We start from the raw sequence: 19,936 nt of genomic DNA, 5'->3' as shown, positions 1-19,936 counted from the left end.
AGGAACGGAATAGCGATTTATTATTAGGATTTACAATTTGGTAAGTGTGAAAGATAGAAAGCAATGATTTCCACCGACATTTGACGAAGGCTTGTCATTACTCCAAACGTAAGTGCAACAATGCAGAGTCTTCATTGTAGCACATTGCGTCCGTTTCCAGTTCTTTCTTGCATTCACCAAAGAAGCAATTTATTCCGAACACAGCTGACGAAAGCTGGGGTTTAGATGTATGTGGTAGAGGTTTTTTCGGTGTTTTGTTTGTTGTTATGCTAGCTGATGCTGTGATTTTTACGATATATTAAATGAAAGAGTAGGTATCTATTACCTAAACTATATACCATGCGAAGATATCGGCCTGCATTGGAAACCGAAACACAATTTTCTGAATTTGTACGGTTTCTAGGTTCTTCTCTTGATGAAAACTATAGTTTGTCTTGTCTAAAAAGCTGCAACTAAGCGATTTTCATTTTATTTTTAGAATAAATGCAATTATGACGAAATAACGCTGTGCAATATCGTACCAGTCCTTTATTGCTTGTTGAGTGAGATCAGTGAGTACTTAACAGAGTGTGAAATACGCAAGGGTGGGTACTGATTATTGGTTTGTGTTTTAATTTATACTGAGTTGGTTCTGTAGGTGTTCTTGTTGTTTTGTATGCCACTAAAGTAAGAAGAAAATATGTATTTATGGTAACTGGATTGCTGGCGTTACGGGATTATTTTCGTGGAATAAGCTCCCTAATACGGCTGTAGACGATAAGACCAGATGATTGGGACCAGCAGACCGAACCACACACTATGGATCGACTGAAAATACACATAAATCTCGCTCTCATTGGTCAGAAACGAGCGACGCAGTGCGGTTTTTGGTTTAGTCCGTGGTCCAGACTTCGATATTACCGTCTAGGGCGCTATTTGCCTGCTTGGTGTTGCCGTTAGGACATCCCAAGACGTTAAGTGACATTTTTTTCGCGAAATTAAACACATACAACCTTTAATTTTTTGCTGTTTCATCTTAATGACTCACATAATAAATGTTATCGCGATTTAATTATGGTAACATGTGCTGACTCGAGGCGATAAATGAGACATGAAAATTTGTACAGAGTTGAGTAGGATTCTATAATTTAATGTTTATATGATAAGAGAAACACCAAATGCTCATTTGTACTGTTTGACATGTAATAAACATTATTTTTAAATTTACTTTTCATAGTTGGCTTTCTGCATATGGAGTAAATATTCCGGTGTTGTTGTACGCAAAGTGACAAAAAACTGCTTTTGTTCCTTCTCGACCATGGTTAAACGATGAAAGTTTTGTACAGGGCTTAACTTCTGCCGACACCTCCTTAGGAATTTATTTTGAACGCGATCGGAGATATATAGTACACGTGTATTAAATCGCAATGCAACTATAATCTGCCACTGCGCTGAAATCAGTGTATGTGGCAATGGACGACCAACGTGATGTAATGAAGTGCCTTCACTATCATTCATCGCTAAATGTTTTATTAATTAATATCGGACACATGTTCACCAGACAACTCAGTGCAACTGATTGAACGTTACGACTGGCAGCAGTTGAAAACATGATGTCGTAGTGACGAAGACTATCGACTTGGCCTGTATATCGAACAGAGACAGATGGTAGCACTTGTTGTTTATGATAAATCTTGAGGTTTTTTGTTTTGATTATAAGAAGCTATGTTTTAAAAACTTGAAATTCAGAACAGTCCTCTGTAAAAAATACAGAGTGATTCAAAAAGAATACCACAACTTTAGGAATTTAAAACTCTGCAACGACAAAAGGCAGAGCTAAGCGAATTAAGGGAGCTATAAAGTTTCATTCAGTTGTACATTTGTTCGCTTGAGGCGCTGTTGACTATGCGTTAGCGTCAGTTGATGCTAAGATGGCGACCGCTCAACAGAAAGCTTTTTGTGTTATTGAGTACGGCAGAAGTGAATCGACGACAGTTGTTCAGCATGCATTTCGAACGAAGTATGGTGTTAAACCTCCTGATAGGTGGTGTATTAAACGTTGGTATAAACAGTTTACAGAGAATGGGTGTTTGTGCAAAGGGAAAAGTTCTGGACGGCCGAGAACGAGTGATGAAAATGTAGCACGCATCCAGCAAGCATTTGTTCGCAGCCCAGGAAAATCGACTCGCAGAGCTAGCAGAGAGCTGCAAATTCCACAATCAACTGTATGGAGAGTCCTACGAAAAAGGTTACTTATGAAACCTGAACGTCAACTACCCGAGGCGATGGATCGGCCGCCAGGCAGCCCGTGACAGAGCACTTCATCACTGGCCTCCAAGAAGCCCTGATCTTACCCCCTGCGATTTTTTCTTATGGGGGTATGTTAAGGATATGGTGTTTCGGCCACCTCTCCCAACCACCATTGATGATTTGAAACGAGAAATAACAGCAGCTATCCAAACTGTTACGCCTGATATGCTACAGAGAGTGTGGAACGAGTTGGAGTATCGGGTTGATATTGCTCGAGTGTCTGGAGGGGGCCATGTTGAACATCTCTGAACTTGTTTTTGAGTGAAAAAAAAACCTTTTTAAATACTCTTTGTAATGATGTATAACAGAGGGTTATATTATGTTTCTTTCATTAAATACACATTTTTAAAGTTGTGGTATTCTTTTTGAATCACCCTGTATTTCTACTTGTAAGTTTCTCCAAAAGTTTTCAAAAATCTTAAACAGATAACTTAAGAGACAACTTCTGTATTTAGAATGGAACTGAAAAGCTCTTCCTTCTTTGGGATGTAATGCTAACCAGGGATTATGTACACGAAAAAAGGAAAGGTTTATTGATTGATTTGGAGACAGAGAGAGAGAGCATATCCGTAAAACTAAATATATGTTATCTGAACAAAAATATCAGAGGTGGCATTAGTCGTATGGTTATGCTTACAAAATTTCCCCACTGACGAAATTTTTTTCCCCAAAAAATTTCCCCGACGTCTTCGTTTCCCAAGGAGTTCCCCCAAAAAAGTATTTTCCACAAAACTGCGAAAAAATCCCAATCTGGAGACACTGATGTCGCTGGTTTCTTCTCATATCGATGATGTGCATATCAGTTATCTCTATACTTGCTCGGCACACCTATGGGTCACTGTTATGAACTTATGGCACACCACTGGCGGTATAAGAAAGCTGATCAATAAACTAATTGATGATAACCCCTGCACTACCGAATGGGCCATGGCCAAGGTAAAGGGCCAAGGACTCCTTCATAGGATAGGTGATTATGAATAAGACTCTGGTAACAGACCTTTTTGATCTTTTAAATGAATCATTTAGTTGTATCATAATAATCGATTATTCTGTTAATTGATATGTTGCATCTTTATTTTTAGATCTATAGATCATTCCCCCTAAGATTACATTTTTGATAAAAAGGTTTGTTCTACAAAAATAAAGTGATGCTATTACAGTTATATTTCTCTTTTTGTAATTAAGAACAGTATCTCAGTAAGGCACCTAATTACATTTTTTTTTATTTTTGCAGAAATATATGTGTATCTATTTAGCTTTTATTAGTAAAGCTAAAGAATATCGTACATATTGGAACCTGTAAAATGACTATACGGAAAAATTTAATTATTCAAAAATAAATAGCAGAGGTGCCAGTTATGTATGAAAGATTCAGTGGTTATGGTTGAAGCTACATTTATGTTCAAGCGGTTCAAATGGCACTGAGCACTATGAGACTTGTGAGGTCATCAGTCCCCTAGAACTTAGAACTACTTAAACCTAACTAACCTAAGGACATCACACAAATCCATGCCCGAGACAGGATTCGAACCTGCAACCGTAGCGGTCGCGCGGTTCCAGACTGTAGCGCCTAGAACGGTTCGGCCACCCCGGCCGATCTACATTTAGGCACTTGGATATAATACCCATGAATCTCCTACAAGTAAGTTCTCGATTCAAAGAATTCGTGCAGAATAACGGAAAGAGCGTGCGGAAGCCATGAAAGCTAATTTTAAAACGAGGTAACAACGTTGTGACTGTTCAATGAATTGGCAAATGGCTCTGAGCACTATGGGACTTAACATCTATGGTCATCAGTCCCCTAGAACTTAGAACTACTTAAACCTAACTAAACTAAGGACACCACACAACACCCAGCCATCACGAGGCAGAGAAAATCCCTGACCCCGCCGGGAATCGAACCCGGGAACCCGGGCGTGGGAAGCGAGAACGCCACCGCACGACCACGAGATGCGGGCTTTTGGCAAACTGTTGCCTGCTTTACATGATAGGAAATAAAAAAGAGAATTTCTTTCAACAGTTACTTAATACGCGAACAAAAAAAAAAAAAAAAAAAAAATATTACTGTGCCAAGGCTGGAAATCTCTTCAGCACGCCAATGGGCATAAGCCGTTTGTAACACGGTTGTAGACTGATATCTCGAAGATAAAGTGCAAATTCTTTTTTGTGATACTACAGCTTCAAATATAGTCATATTCATTAATCTGTTGTGGCTGTGTGGTTCTTGGATAACAATTTAACAGAGATATGGTTATTTTTGCTTGTCGCCATCACGTGTATTAATTGGTGTTAAAAAGCGTGTCCGAAGTAAAAGTCAGTCAAATGACAACCGCTCCTGATACTCCACTCTTCAAAAAGTTCCGAGATCAATTGAAAAGTAGCGATCGAGATAAAAATATAATCCTATTAAATAAATCTCGCATTTCAAAGTGTCCGAAACTAACAATCTGCGTTAAGTTTTACCGAACTGAGCTCGTTAAAGAATTGGTCAGAGAGATGGTTATCGAGAGTTGACAGAAATTTCTGTGATATTTTTAAGCGGAGATGCACAGAAAATTTAAGATTTGGTCTCCAGGTGCAATACACCAAGTCCGATGGAAGGCGAGAGTTACTTATTCGGTAAAAAATATCATTAGTTTGCGTTCAGTACGGTACTAAATAACGAGCAAGGATAAGGCAGCAGCCCTGTTAAACATTTGTCTGTTCATCGCGACATCCCAAGTCAATTTAATTTGGCAGTAACAGCACCCTACCATGGCTTGCGCTTTTCGAAGCCGATTTAGGCTTACTTAAAAATTAATAAAAGCATCTCAAAGGCAGGTTTACAGAAGAGAGGCAATAATATGGACTAATAAGTATAGTAAAACAGGTAGAAAATTTAACGAATGAGTATTTAGTATTGTTTCTGTTCCTTGCGATAAGTGTACATAATCGCTGCAGCTATAATCTGTATTAAACATGTCAATACTTATGACGATTTCAGCTCCGTTTATTAACTGCATTTTAGCGATCTTTTACTTTCGTGCATGACTTGTACTTTCGCGGGAGTATGTAGCGTAGTTTATGGTGCCAGCATTGCAGTTAATACACTGTAATTCCACTGACGTGTTTACTGTTGACTACAATCCGTTTACTGACAATGCTGAAAATGTTTACAAACACGGCAACGCAGTTCCTCGTGTTTGCCTTGCTTAGCAACTACTGGCATGGTTCAGTACAAGTCGGCACGGGTTACCGAGGTCCTACCTTTACGAAATTTTGTCTACAGTTATTTTTCACATCGTATAAATAAATTAAAAGTATACGCGTTCAACAAAAATGACTTCAATTTTTTGGGGACACCCAAGTGGCCGTTGAATAAAAATAGCCCATTTCCGGGTAATTTCTATAACGTCAATATCAGTATTTGTTTCAGGATGGATCACAAGTTCAAAAGGCGATGGAACCTAAGCGTTTTACAAACTGTGCAAATGCACACTACTCGTACATAAAAAGATTTGTGTAACCACGCAAATTGTAAGAAGCATTTACAGGCCCTCAAATTTTCACAAGTCGGATGCTGTAAATCAAAATTAATAACATTTTATAGAGCATATGTAGCTAGAAAAAGAAAAATTGCAGAGCTGAAAGTAGTGGCTTTCAATGGCCAATGGTTCCAATGGCTCTGAGCACTATGGGACTCAACTGCTGTGGTCATAAGTCCCCTAGAACTTAGAACTACTTAAACCTAACTAACCTAAGGACAGCACACAACACCCAGCCATCACGAGGCAGAGAAAATCCCTGACCCCGCCGGGAATCGAACCCGGGAACCCGGGCGTGGGAAGCGAGAACGCTACCGCACGACCACGAGATGCGGGCAGTGGCTTTCATTCCGGACCGTTGTTCAGTACCAACAGTATACCATCTAGGTGATTTTTTTCCAGCTGCGGACATGTTATCTGGTATTGGAATGTATATGTTGTGAATAGTGGGAGTTAGTATTAATCTGCCTGCTTTATAACTGGAAAATTATTTAGGTCAGTGACTAAGTTGTGGTACTTCTCGCAGTTAATTTGTCCGACACGATGTTTTTATATTAAAAGACACAACCTGGGACCATGGTACGGGACTACAAGTCCCACCGCCGCACCTTCACCTGTCCATGTTAGGCAATAAATTCTGCCTGACTCATGTAGTACTATCACCGTCAGAGGGTGGTACGGGACTACAAGTCCCACCGCCACACCTCCAAAGTGAATTGCAGTGACGCAGTCACTGCACAGTGGAAATTTACTGGCTCACCAACACAGTTAGACCGCAATAGACCGGTGATGCTGTATTGCAACCTATCACCCCGGACTACAAGTCCAAAAAAAAAAAAAAAAAAAAAAAAAACCAATACCCTAAATTTCAGATTTAAAGCTGTGTTTATTATTGCAGTTGAGTTTTGTTACTTATTTGTTTTACTCTATTGAAACTGCAATGCTGAGAAGATTCTCGCAATTTCCATTCAGCGGGGATGAAAAAACTCTACTGAAGTCACTTGACGTAAATATGATTCAATATTGGAAAACCTGATTACTTTTACTGTTTCAAAGGCAGAACCGGGCGTTGACCTCTGCACCAGTTAACCTACAAAATTTGCATAAATCATTTAAGTCATTCACTTAATGAATATAGGGTCTGTTACAGTAAAACATTAGCGACACTTTTAAGTAATATTTGATTATATTTAGACTAAATATTACATGAAACTTACACGTTTTCGTGCCTCGTCACAAATGGGAAGTGAGTGCGATCCTTTTTCCAGAGGAACAGAGATTACAATAACATTCGCAGATCATATTACTTGATTAAATAGTCTGTGTGATTTTTCTGCGATAAAATTTATTTCGTTATGACGTCAGTTTTCTTATATTTGCGAAGTTCTTCAATATTATTTTTTCACGCTATGTGGCGTACCGCCACATAGGCCTACTGTCTACTGTACATGAAGCTGCATCACACTAAATGTGCGGGATTGATTACTAATGTGATATCATCATGTTTACTTCAGGATATCCTTGAAGGCATTGGCGATAGCCCGTATGTGATGGTAATAGATGAGAGTACGTCCATTGACACCAAGAAAATGTTGTTTATCGTTATTTTAGTGAAAACACGAAAAAGATAATAACAACGTTTTATAGACTGTTGGAAAAAAAACAACTAGCAACAGATGGCCCTCTTAAGTTTTGAAAGAATCTATGCCCCATCTTACTGCTGTCAAATGTGTGTCACAGTCACGGCATCTTGCTGCTTGTACTGTATGCCCACCTTCCGAAAATATTGTGATCTTGTCATGTATTTAAAATTTTGAAAAAGTTATTAATTGGTTTTCACGATTTGTTATACCAGATTCCGTAATTGTTTTGAATTTTTCAGTTAAACCTAAGTGGAAAAACCCAAGTCGTACAAGTGAATGTGACTTTATGCAACAGGTGCCATATTCATATTTTCAAGATCATGACCCTATTTACACATCTGCACATCTTTAAAAAGTATGTTGTGAATAACATTCAATGACAATTAACGAAATTGTATTTTTTTTTCAAATTGGCTTGCTCATAAAGTACTCCTCTCTCTGTGCACATGTGTTGGTATTGCCAAGATTGTGCTAAAAGATATTTTCAGGTTCTGAAATCTACATATAATAAGTAGCTATTCAAAAATGTTTTTGTTAAAAAAAGTTAGTAACAATTCACGAAACTTATTTTTTTTAATTTTTTTGTGGCGGCACAAACTACCTCCTTGGTGGTGCATGTTATGGAAAATGTATTAGTATAGCTAAGGTTAATGTCCAGACGTCCATGGACGATACAGAGACTGAAACACAGTAGCAAAGCAAAATCAGAAATGCTGAACTCTGTTCTCAAACGTTCCTTTACAAATGAAAATCCGATGGTATTGCCCCACTTTATTTCTCACGCCAGTGAAAGATAAGTGATGAAGATTTTATTGTTAAGTGGTGTTGACAAACAGCTGAATTGTTAAAATTTAAGAAACCTCCAGTGCCCCATGGAATCCCAGTCAGAGTCTATGCCAAAGAATGTGCGTGGAGGATTGTTTCCAGAATGATTTTTCACTCTGCAGTGGAATGTGCACTGATATGATACTTCAAGATTAAAACTGTTTGCCAAATTGGGACTCGAACCTAGAATCTTTGCCTTTAGCAGGCCGAGTACTCTAACAAATGAGCTAACAAAACATGACTCATGACCCATCTGCACAGTTCAATTAGTATAGTCTACACACATCGAAAATTGGAATAGAGATCAACATAAACATCATTTCCGCCCTTTTCATTGCTCATAAAAACCACACTTTGCATGTTGTACCATCATACAGTCAGACCTTCAGAGGTGGTGGTCCAGATTGCTGTACACACCAGTATCTCTAATACCGAGTAGCTTGTCCTCTTGCATTGATGCATGCCTGTATTCGTCGTGGCATACTGTCCACAAGTTCATCAAGGCACTGTTGGTCCATATTGTCCCACTCCTCAACAGCGATTCGGTGTAGATCGCTCAGCATGGTTGGTGGGTCATGTCATCCATAAACAGGCCTTTTCAATCTAGCCCAGGCATGTTCGATAGTGTTCATGTCTGGAGAACTTGCTGGCCACTCTAGTCGAGCGGTGTCGTTATCCTGAAGGAAGTCATTCACAAGATGTGTACAATGGGGGTGCGAATTGTCGTCCATGAAGATGAATGCCTCACCAATGTGCTGCCGATATGGTTCCACTATTGGTCAGAGGATGGCATTCACCTCTCTTACAGCTGTTACGGCGCCCTTCATGACCACCAGCGGCATACGTGAGCCCCACATAATGCCATGCCAAAACAGCTGGGAACCTCCACCTTGCTGCAGTCACTGGACATTGTGTCTAAGGCATTCATCTTGACCAGGTTGCCTCCAAACGCGTCCTCGACGATTGTCCGGTTGAAGGTGTATGGGACACTCATCGCTGAATAGAACGGTGAAGAGAACTTGTCTTTCCGGCAGTTGTTCGTCCCACGAACCATACGCGACTGGAACAGGAAATGGAGGTAATGAAAGTGGCACTTAAAGTGCCCTCCGCCACACACTGTTGGGTGTCTTGCAGAGTATAAATGTAGATGTAGATGTCAATTCTGAGCGGCCCATTCGACATGTTGTTGGGCCCATCTGTACCGCGCTGCATGGTGTCATGATTGCAAAGATGGACCTTGCTGTGGATGTCGGGAGTGAAGTTGGGCTTCATGCAGCCTATTGCGCGCAGTTTGAGTTGTAACACGACGTCCTGTGGCTGCACTGAAAGCATATTTCAACACGGTGGAGTTGCTGTTAGAGTTCCTCCAAGCCATAATCCATAGTAGCGGTCATCCACTGCTGTATTAGCCCTTGGGCAGCCTGAGTGAGGCATGTCATTGACAGTTCTTATCTCTCTGTACCTCCTCCATGTCTGAACAACATCGCTTTGGTTCACTCTGAGATGTCTGGAGACTTCCCTTGTTGGGAGCCCTTCCTGGCACAAAGTAACAATGCAGACATGATTGATCAACAGTATTGACCATCTAGGCATGGTTGAACTACAGACAACATGAGCTGTGTACCTCCTACCCGATGGAATGACTGGAACTAATCAGTTGTTGGACCACCTCTGACTAACAGGTGCTCCTCATGCATGGTTGTTTACATCTTTGGGCAGGTTTAGTGCCATCTCTGAACAGTCAAAGGGACTGTGTCTGTGATACAATATCCACAATCAATGTCTACCTTCAGGGATTCTGGGAACTGGGGCTATGCAAAACTTTTCTTGATGTGTGTATATGAAACCTTTCAGAGTCTCAAAGACTCTTCCACATATACAACTTCTTTCCTAATTCCTAAACTGTGTTAGCAATGATTAAATTTTGCACTGTTGAAAACTCTACTACGCGTTTTTTGATTTCACACTTTTCACGCCAGTCCATGTTTACTTACTATTTTTCCTTCTCTTCCTGTTCCTACTATCAAATTTGAATCCTCAATTGCAATGAAATTTGTATCTTTGTTCATGATCAGAATAATTTATTTTGTCTCATTGTACATTTCTTGATTGTCTTCATTATCTGTGGAGATTATAGGCTTATAAACAAATACTATGATGTTGGGGCTTGGCTAATTTATATTTTTACAAGATAAGAAATATTTTCACTATATCTCTCACAAACTGAAGTAAAATAGAAATTGCCTCTGCATAAGATATTCAACACGCCACTGTAACAATAAAGTAAAGACCCATGTCTTAGGTGCAACGCAATGGGCCTGTTGGCTTAAAATAATTAATAAACCAGCAGCAGATCACAGCACCCCATAGGTGTAGGATATACCTCTCCATCTGGACAATGGGAAGAAAATATGTTGGTGAGACATGAATGTCCCACTGATAATAAAAGAATTAATTACTGCCACCTCTCCATCTGGGCATAAGCGAAATATGTTGGTGAGGTGCCTATTTCTTTCCTCAACATATCCATGATTCATAAATATTTCACTATAATTCTGTGGCCTATTGTCCATCTTATTCCCATAAATGTCAGTTACTTCAGGAGAGGAAAATCATGATTGCCATGTGTCTACATATCACTTAACCCTCTATTACATAACTTTTTTTAGGAAACCAATTTCAATGAAAAACATATCTGGGGGTAGGGTCTGACATACAAAATACTGTGTAATAGGTTAAACATAGAAACTTTGATGTAATTTTGATTTATTCTATATTTTAGGTTTGTTGCCATATGGCAACACCATGCATATGTCAACACACTTCCCAGAAGACTCACAACACTTTTATTTACACATATGTAGGAAAGATACACAAATGTGCATAATTTAGAATAGTTTTAGATGAAAAACTGTTACTCTTCTGTTTTAAAAAAAATATTTTGTCCTATTATTCAACAATTCGATACCTCATTTCATCACTCAGTGTGAAATTTCAAAAAACTGTTTTTATTTGCAGTGAAACATAAATATACCTCGCATTTCAAACACTTCACTCTCACAACTCCGTTGCATGATGGAACCTTGCACCTTCCTTTGATATCCATAATAGGTAAATCTCCTAGTCCATTTAGCCGCATATCCTTTTCAGACAGTGCAGCTGTTGGTCCTTTCTTCTTCTTTGCCATGTAGGCTCTCTCAATGGAATTACTTCTAGGTCTTCCTTGCTTTCTTGCCTCACTTTTCTCCAGGAACAACAAACCTCTGCCTATGGCCTTTTTGAATGCTTTTCGAATGCGTTCCACTTGATTGTGCATCTCTTCTGTAAAGAAGCCAAGCATTCACTACCATCAGGTCTAGAATATGAAAAAATATTCTGTGATACCATTTTTTGGAATGTACAATGCTAGAACTGAATCCACATGCTCTACACCTCCCATGAACTGATTATACTCTACTACTGCCCTGGGGCAAGGCACCTTGATTGACTTCTTCAACTTTTTGTCAAATCTTTCTACTTCACTCATTGCATTTGCTCCCAAAAATTGCTGAGTAGTGTCACAAATCTGTTGTCATGCCACTTTACAGCAAAATTCTGCATATGTCCCATGGAACACTATCTTTCATATGTTGCACCTCTTCCAGATCTATTCATTTTCTCGTCAGAATTACACACACATCCATTTAGATGATTGGAATGAATAGTGCTTAGGCTGTAGATTCCTCTTTCTGCCAGTTTCATTTGCAGATTTAAACTACAGAACCAGTTGTCAAAAAATATTTTACAATTTTTGTGCTCTGGACAACATTTCCACTGGCTCCTATGTCAGGAAGATGTTCATTTTGATTAGTTTTTTTTTGTTTTTTTGTGCTGTTTCATTGTATGACACACTTTGAATGGTATAATTTGCTCATCAAGGCTGAATTTTTCTAGGTTCGGTAGCACTTTAGACTTAGAAACAATATGGCCAATAAGGCTTCTAGTTTTGTATATAGGATCACAACATGGCTCTCCTTTGAGTATTGTTCTCAAATTATCAGCAAAATTTATGTTACTTTTTATTTGTTCAAAGTGATTTATACGCATTCTATCAGCTACAATGGAAACTCTAGTCTCAGGGTTTCAGTAATCTCTAGTAGGAGGGAGTCTAAATGACAGACTTAAAGAACACCATTCCTATCCAGCTTTCTAATTCTTGTCTGTCAAGTTTCAGCCCTTCTGCAGGATTTTTTTGAATGGATAGTCTGTTCGACTCCTCAACAATAGTGTCCAACATTTTGCTTCCAAGAAACATATGAATATATTCTTTTGGTCTGTATACATGAGAAGGGATGTCAAGTGTACCAGTCCATTCTGGAATAACTAGTATTTTCTGGCATTTCTTCCAACTATACGTATGATAAGCCTTTTTTTGGTTTTGAACCATTATTTTTTTCTGCTGCTACAATTTCATTTTGATGTAACACATTGTTTTCATCATGTTCTTCCTCTTTTTGTTCCTTTTCCTCTTCTTCTTTTTCTCCTTCCTTGTCATCGTCAGTCTCAGACACAACTATAGCCGAAGTTCCATGAGGAGTATTACATCTAGCACTTTCATCCTGCAAATACTTCTTCATTGTCAGTGTTGCCCAATTTGGAATCGTCACTTTCTTCAGGAATATTCCTGATTGACACTGAATGTCTGCCACCATAGAAGCATGAAGCTGGAACTGATGCCACATCTACAAAATAAAAGTAATAAACAGCATTGTACTGAATCTGCCCATGTTGAAAAAGGTTATGTTTACATTGGCAAGACATAGTGTTGCCATTTGGCAACAAACTGTAAATACTGAGTAATTATTTATGATTCAGTTACAGAGACATCGGAAAATTATCCGTGCTATTATTAAACATTATTTTTCGTATCTTAAAAATATAATTTCTTTAGGTGTAATCTAAGTGGCAGAAATAATTCACTTTTTCCACTGCTGTAGCGTGTGTTTACATATAGTGGACCTCCAGCAATGACTGTAGACTATCAGCAGTTTTTACCACCATAATGCTGTTAAACACAGTCTAGCTTGACGCAGCCAGACTGTGTGTTGCCATAAGAATAAGAATAAGAATCTTTATTAGCCGTTCAGTATTTTCTTATACAATGGGCTTCGTCAATAAGTTCAATTACAGTATAGAGATGGTTATATTCTCATAACAATGTATATATAAATCATGTGAAATTTAGTGTAGTACAATAGCACACATTTGGAATTTTATATATATTAATTTTACAATAAAAAGGAAAGCATTATACAGATTTATATTAAGCAGGGAGTATTCATGTTGATGACACTATGTCATTATCATATACATGTTGATAACACTATGTCATTATCCTAAGCTATTGATACAAATTTAGGTCCTACTACAGGCAGAGGTACCTTTCTCTATGTTAAAACAGCAAATCTTCCATATTACAATCTTTAAATTCATCAACTGAGTAAAATGCTTTACCTTTGAGCCATTGACCCAATGTTGTCTTAAATTTACTTTTAGATACTGTTTGTACAATTTTAGGGAGCATATTAAACAGTTCGAGGCCTACATATTTATAACTATTATGTACCTTAGACAGTTTAGAGTATGGCAGATCAATTGTGTGGTTTCTCTTGAATTGTGGGTGTGGACAGATGACCTAAGGGGATATTGAGCTATGTTTTCTTTTACGTGTACTAAGCAATAATAGATGTACAAACAAGGAAGTGTTATGATGTTAAGTTTTTTTAAATGTTCCCTGCATGTATCCCTGGGAGATAAACCCACTACACATTGAAGAGCTTTTTTTTTGCCGTCTGAAAATTGATATTGAACTGGGAGAATTTCCCCAAAGCAGAATACCATAAGAAAGTTGGGGGTGGATATAAGCAAAATATGAATGCAGCAGTAAGTTTTGGCTGACATTACTCCTAAGCTTATAAAGTAGGAACATAGCACGTGAAAGTTTAGAACAGACGTATGTGATATGTTTATCCCAGCTAAGTTTCTGGTCAATCATCATTCCTAGCAGTTTAACGGACTTATTTTCTTTGTTTGATACCTTCAAATTAAAGAATATTTCCTCAGTTTTTGTTTCATTTCTGAATAGGGAGTTTGCACTAAACCAATGAACTGATTTTTCAAATATTATATTATTTTTTTCTCGTACAGATTCAAGAGTCTGTCCTGAATTGATAAAAGTTGTATCATTTGCATAGAGGACTGTTTTACAGGGTTAATACTGTGGCATATAATTAACATACACTACAAACAGGAAGGGCCCAAGTATGGAGCCCTGTGGCACACCTCCTTTTATTGTTTGTGGGTATGACAGCTGCCCATTTACACTAACAAATTGTACTCTGTTGCCTAAGTAGGATTCCAATAATTTCAGGGTGTCCTCTTCCATGCCGTAGTGTCTTAATTTCATGATCAAAGTACTATGAGATACAGTGTCAAATGCTTTACTCAGGTCTAGGAGAGTAGCACATGAGATTAATTTATTTTCAGAGCCATCATATATCTCACTAACAATATTTTCAACTGCTTTAACTGTGGATAGTTTAGACCTGAATCCATACTGTGAGTTACTTAACAAATTATTCCTCTCAAAATAGTGATTCATTTGTTGGTGAACACAGTCTTCGATTATTTTAGATATTATTGGGATTAATGAGATAGGGCGATAGTTACTTGGATTTGATTTATCTCCTTTCTTAAATATGGGAATAGTTACTGCTATTTTCAAACAGTCGGGGAAAATCCCTTGCTGTAATATATGATTAATGAGAGTGGTTAGAGGGGGCAGAAGATCACTTGATATCTTCTTTATGACAAAGTTTGACAGACCATAGAAGTCCTCTGCTCTGGAGCTACTTAGTTTGCCTATTGCTTTGCTAACATCATTTTCAGTTACTGTTGCCCAGCAGAATTTATGGACTACATACTTATTTGAACCTAAAAGAGTTTTAGCATCAAGCATGGCGTTGAGGGGAGACAAATCTTGTTGTAAACTGAAGTTAACAAAGTGTTAGTTTAAGATATCTGGGGCTATGGGTATAGCTAGTTGAGTTGTTGGTCTATTTATTTCACTTTTAATTACTTCCCAGGCAGCTTTACAGCTGTTTCTGGATTTAAGAATATAGTTATCATTCGCCCTACGTTTTGCCAAACTTATTTCAGATCTATAAATTTTTCTTACTCTAATGTACATCTCTTTGTACTCATTGCTGTTATGAGATCTGTCCTTAAACATAAGAAGCATAATCCTGATGCTGTTGAGGTATGGCGTAAACCAATTATTTAGTCTCTGTGGTTTATGAGCTCGGTTATTATTCTGTCTTTTTACTGATCTGGGACAACACTCATGAAATATTCTTGCAATTTCCTCTATAAATAATTTGCTTGTGTTATTCACAGACATATCTTTGTATAAGATGTCATTCCAGTTAACTGACCTTAATCTGGTTCTAAACACTCTTATGTTGCATTCATTCATAGGTCTAACAGTTTTGTGTTGTTCATCTGGAATGCTGACTGGAACTGTAATCCATAGGCCATCATGGTCAGCTAGGCCTAACTTCACTACACCAATTTCAACATTATTTTCATGGATATTACTTATTATATTGTCTAAGCATGCATTATATCTTGTAGGCTTATCATTTAGACAACAGCGATCAAAAGCTCTTAGGCTATCCAAGAATTCCAATATGATATGACTCTGTACCCTGATATCCATATTAATATCACCAAAAATTAAGATTCTTTGGTATTTATATTTAGGCTTAGTTAGTAAGACTAACAGTTTTTTTAAATTTACCATAAATTCATATTCAGTAGAAGATGGTGTGCGATATACAGATGCAACAATAATATTATGTTTAGGTATATGTACAACTGCAGCCTCAAAGATGGTGTCGATACACAGGTCTGTGACATCAATAGTAAAGTATCGTAGATTAGGACTATTCTTAATATATATTGCAACACCCCCATGTCCAATTGTTGATCTGCAGTAACTACTAGCTAAGGAGTAACCAAATGGAATATTGAGATCAATTTCTGATTAATATAGCCAGTGCTCATTTACACTAAGTATACCACAGTTGGAAGTTTCTAACCAGTACTGCAATTCTTCCAACTTCATTCTTAAAGACTGTATATTAACATGTAAGAACAGAAGACTATTTTTGCTAACACTGGGCAGTAAAGATGAGGGTCCAGATTGTCTTCTTAAGGGCACTTCTATACAGCTGATATATTGAGTTGTTTGTAAGTCTACTGCTGGTAGCCAGGCCCCATTTTGATAACGTTTGGATGCATCTAGTTTCCTGGACTCAGAGTGAATGGTTTGAAGGTTATTTTGATCCTGCTGGAGCATATCTGTTAATATTTTGCCAGACAGACCAGCAGGTTTTACAGGTTTCCCTGGTCCAGCGGTATTACTGTTAAGGTGGCCATTTCTTTACTCACAGTTTTGGTAATCAGTTTCGAGATTAGTCTTCTTCCTTGGTTGTTGAGGTGGAATCCTTGTCGTGTATAGCACTCCCTGTCAAACTCGCTAGCTTTAATGATTGTGGTATTTTTGAATTTCGAACACAGGTGATATAGCCGTTTGTTTACGTCCAATACCTCGCGATTTACGCAGGATCGTTTTGTAAGATCATATCTAAATGGAACATCGACAACAAACACTTTTTTTGATGTGATACTTGGTAATGTGCTTCTTAAACCTTTTATTAAGTTCGCGCTGTTGTTTTTCGCTATGTCATTTGTTCCAGCTTCAGAAGCCTTTTTGTTAGTGTTTTGCAAGACATCCTTGGCTTCTGCTGAAGGATACACATACCCCAGACACTCGAGATTTACGTTTTCATTAAGGTAACTTGAAACATTACGACCTTGGTTATCACTCAATAAGGTAATTTTACAGGTTTTACGTACTAAACTTTGACCATCGCACTGTTTCACTCCTGTTTGAATTTCTTTTTGATATTTATTAGCACTATTATGTTTCACTGCATATGTTTCCTGATCGCTACTTTGTTCATGAAACTTGCTAACATTCACACTGCAGCTACTTTTGCTGTTTTTGGTATTATGCCGTTTTGCTGCGAATGTTTCTTGTTCATTACTTCGTTGACAAAGCTTACTTACGTTCACCCTACAGGTTTTTGCACTGTCTTCTACCGGGCAGAGCTGCGAATATTTGTTTACGTCGGCGAACCTTACTCTTCTTGGTGGTTTATTTAATGCTGCTACGCTGTTATTATGGTGAACCGTTTTGCAGAGCGGAGGTTCCTTTACAGTACATGTTACCTTCGATATCTGCGATTTGTTATTTACTGCTTCTGAAGTCCCACATGCTCTCTGAGTGTGTCGTAGCTGCTGATTTTGTTTCTTCAGGTATACGATTTCTTTATGTAGGATGTAGTGTTGGCAGAAGAGCCAACACTGTGGGGCAAGAGGAGGCCGAAATGCACGCGTTAAGCTCACACAGATGGGCGTGAGGTCTGAAACAGGATACGTAATGAATGTTATAAAGAAAAGTATGTAGCTTCTGGAATACTTAACTTTAATCCATCATTTGTATACAGCATTCTTGATGATACAAGTGAGACTCTCTCTAGAAATGGTTAATGGTGCCTTGCTAGGTCGTAGCCATGGACTTAGCTGAAGGCTATTCTAACTGTCTCTCGGCAAATGAGAGAAAGGCTTCGTCAGTGTAGTCGCTAGCAAAGTCGTCGTACAACTGGGGCGAGTGCTAGTAAGTCTCTCAAGACCTGCCGTGTGGTGGCGCTCGGTCTGCGATCACTGACAGTGGCGAAACGCGGGTCCGACATGTACTAATGGACCGCGGCCGATTTAAAGCTACCACCTAGCAAGTGTGGTGTCTGGCGGTGACACCACATAGGACTTCCACAGTTTTCTGCAGACTGATTATTCGTTCGTTTAGCTTCACAGTAATATAACTACAAGGCACATATTTGTTGTTTTTTACTACTGAACTATAACTTTCATACACCCGCGAATTACAAACACTACCAGTTGCCACCATCTTGAAGTACTCCAGCAACACCACACATATACACACAGTTACATTATATGTAAATTTATGGTTTGTTGCCATATGGCAACACCATGCAATAGAAGGTTAAAAATTAATAAAAGTTCTTTTGTATGTATTCATATTTTAACTATTCAGGTGTTGTGTTTTTGGGGCAGACATCAGAAATTACCTCAGCACTTCCCTTGAGAAGTGTGCAAAAGTTTCCTAAAAACCACTATTGGAGCTAGCCTATTACCAAACCAATAATTATTAATTGACTGTATTAACTGTATTTACGCTTGACTCACCTCCCTCTCTTACAAGCAAGTTTACTGTGCATTAAGCTAACTGAGCGGAAGGACATTCATTATACCTCTCTCAAAATAATTCCAATTGGAAACACAAGAAAAATATTCATTTTTTTTTATTTATCAGCAAAAATATTCCTCAACTGTAGAATATAGTTTATAGTAGAACTTAGTTAATGAGACATTCACTTATAACACTCATGAATTGTACCTGTAGAAGTTTATCTTATGAAAGACAAGCATTTACAATGTAGTTTCCAACCAGCATGAAGTTTGAATACCTTGCAAGAATAGCTGTTTCAGTGATCACTCAGCTGTTGAGATTATAACTTAATTTATATCATTATCAAATTATTATTTCTAAATGTAGCTGCTCATAAATAGTGATATATACTTTTTTTCAGAGCCAGCAAGATTTGATGTGGTGGAAAAAAACATTACAGCTCTCCATGGAGACAAGGTTGTTCTTAAATGTGATGTCAGAGGAGATCATCCAATAAATGTGGATTGGCTGTTCAATGGGCAGAATCTTCATCACAGCTATAGGTGAGGGACGTCTTTATGTTGTGAATTCTCTGATTAATGTTGGTAATGTTATCAATTGCCACCAGTTAAAACAAAAATGCTAATGTGGAGGTTATTTGTATAGAAAATCCAGAAAATATGTAATTGTTTCTATTTCTGGTACACTTGTTATTGTGTTTACCAAAATATAATAATTTCCCGTGTTTGATGATAACAGCTGCTAGCAATTCCCTTCTTTTTACTATCATATGAAAAATTCCATCAAGGAAGAAATTATTTGAGGTGCAGAAAGAGGCTAAAATCACTGGCAGCTAAATTTAGGTTTGGTGGCAAAGAAGTGCTTCCTTTTAAACAAGTAAAGGAAAGCAGGTTCTTGACAAGGCCAACATGGTTGAACATAGGAGTAGAGCTAAATATGAGGCATTTTTGGAGGAGCAATACTTCTGCAGAAGTCAGCAACAATGTTGGGAGCCTGGAGAAGGAGACTGACACTAACATGTAGCGGGGAGGAAGTTTCTGGGCTTGCAAGCAGAATAAGTCAGCAAATCATTGTCTGGCAGCTATGGGGTATTTTTGGGTGTGAGTAATGCTTTCTTTGTTGAATAGTGGTATTCCTAGGTGAAAGCAAGATGTCAGATGGTACTGACAATGCTGCTCCAGTTGTTGGAGTGCAAGCATCTTTATCTTGCAGATAGAACTTAGGGAGTTATTGTCACAAAGTAATGGGGTTGTGCTAAATTAGCACAGGCAGTTAAGTAA

General features: G+C 38.1%; 1 protein-coding gene across 1 annotated transcript in view; it reads left to right on the top strand.

The window, feature by feature from the left end:
- LOC126133935 (Down syndrome cell adhesion molecule-like protein Dscam2) overlaps positions 1 to 19,936 on the top strand; it is a 367,718-nt gene that overhangs the window by 153,251 nt on the left and 194,531 nt on the right. The window contains exon 11 of the mRNA XM_049915191.1: positions 19,057 to 19,198. Coding sequence (XP_049771148.1) covers positions 19,057 to 19,198 — 142 coding nt within the window. The remainder of the gene's footprint in view (positions 1 to 19,056; positions 19,199 to 19,936) is intronic.

The sequence above is a fragment of the Schistocerca cancellata genome, chromosome 1 (genome assembly GCF_023864275.1).
Source record: "Schistocerca cancellata isolate TAMUIC-IGC-003103 chromosome 1, iqSchCanc2.1, whole genome shotgun sequence".
In the NCBI taxonomy this organism is placed as follows: domain Eukaryota; kingdom Metazoa; phylum Arthropoda; class Insecta; order Orthoptera; family Acrididae; genus Schistocerca; species Schistocerca cancellata.
The sequence above is the reverse complement of the archived record's forward strand: the minus strand, read 5'-3'. Positions and strand labels throughout refer to the sequence as shown.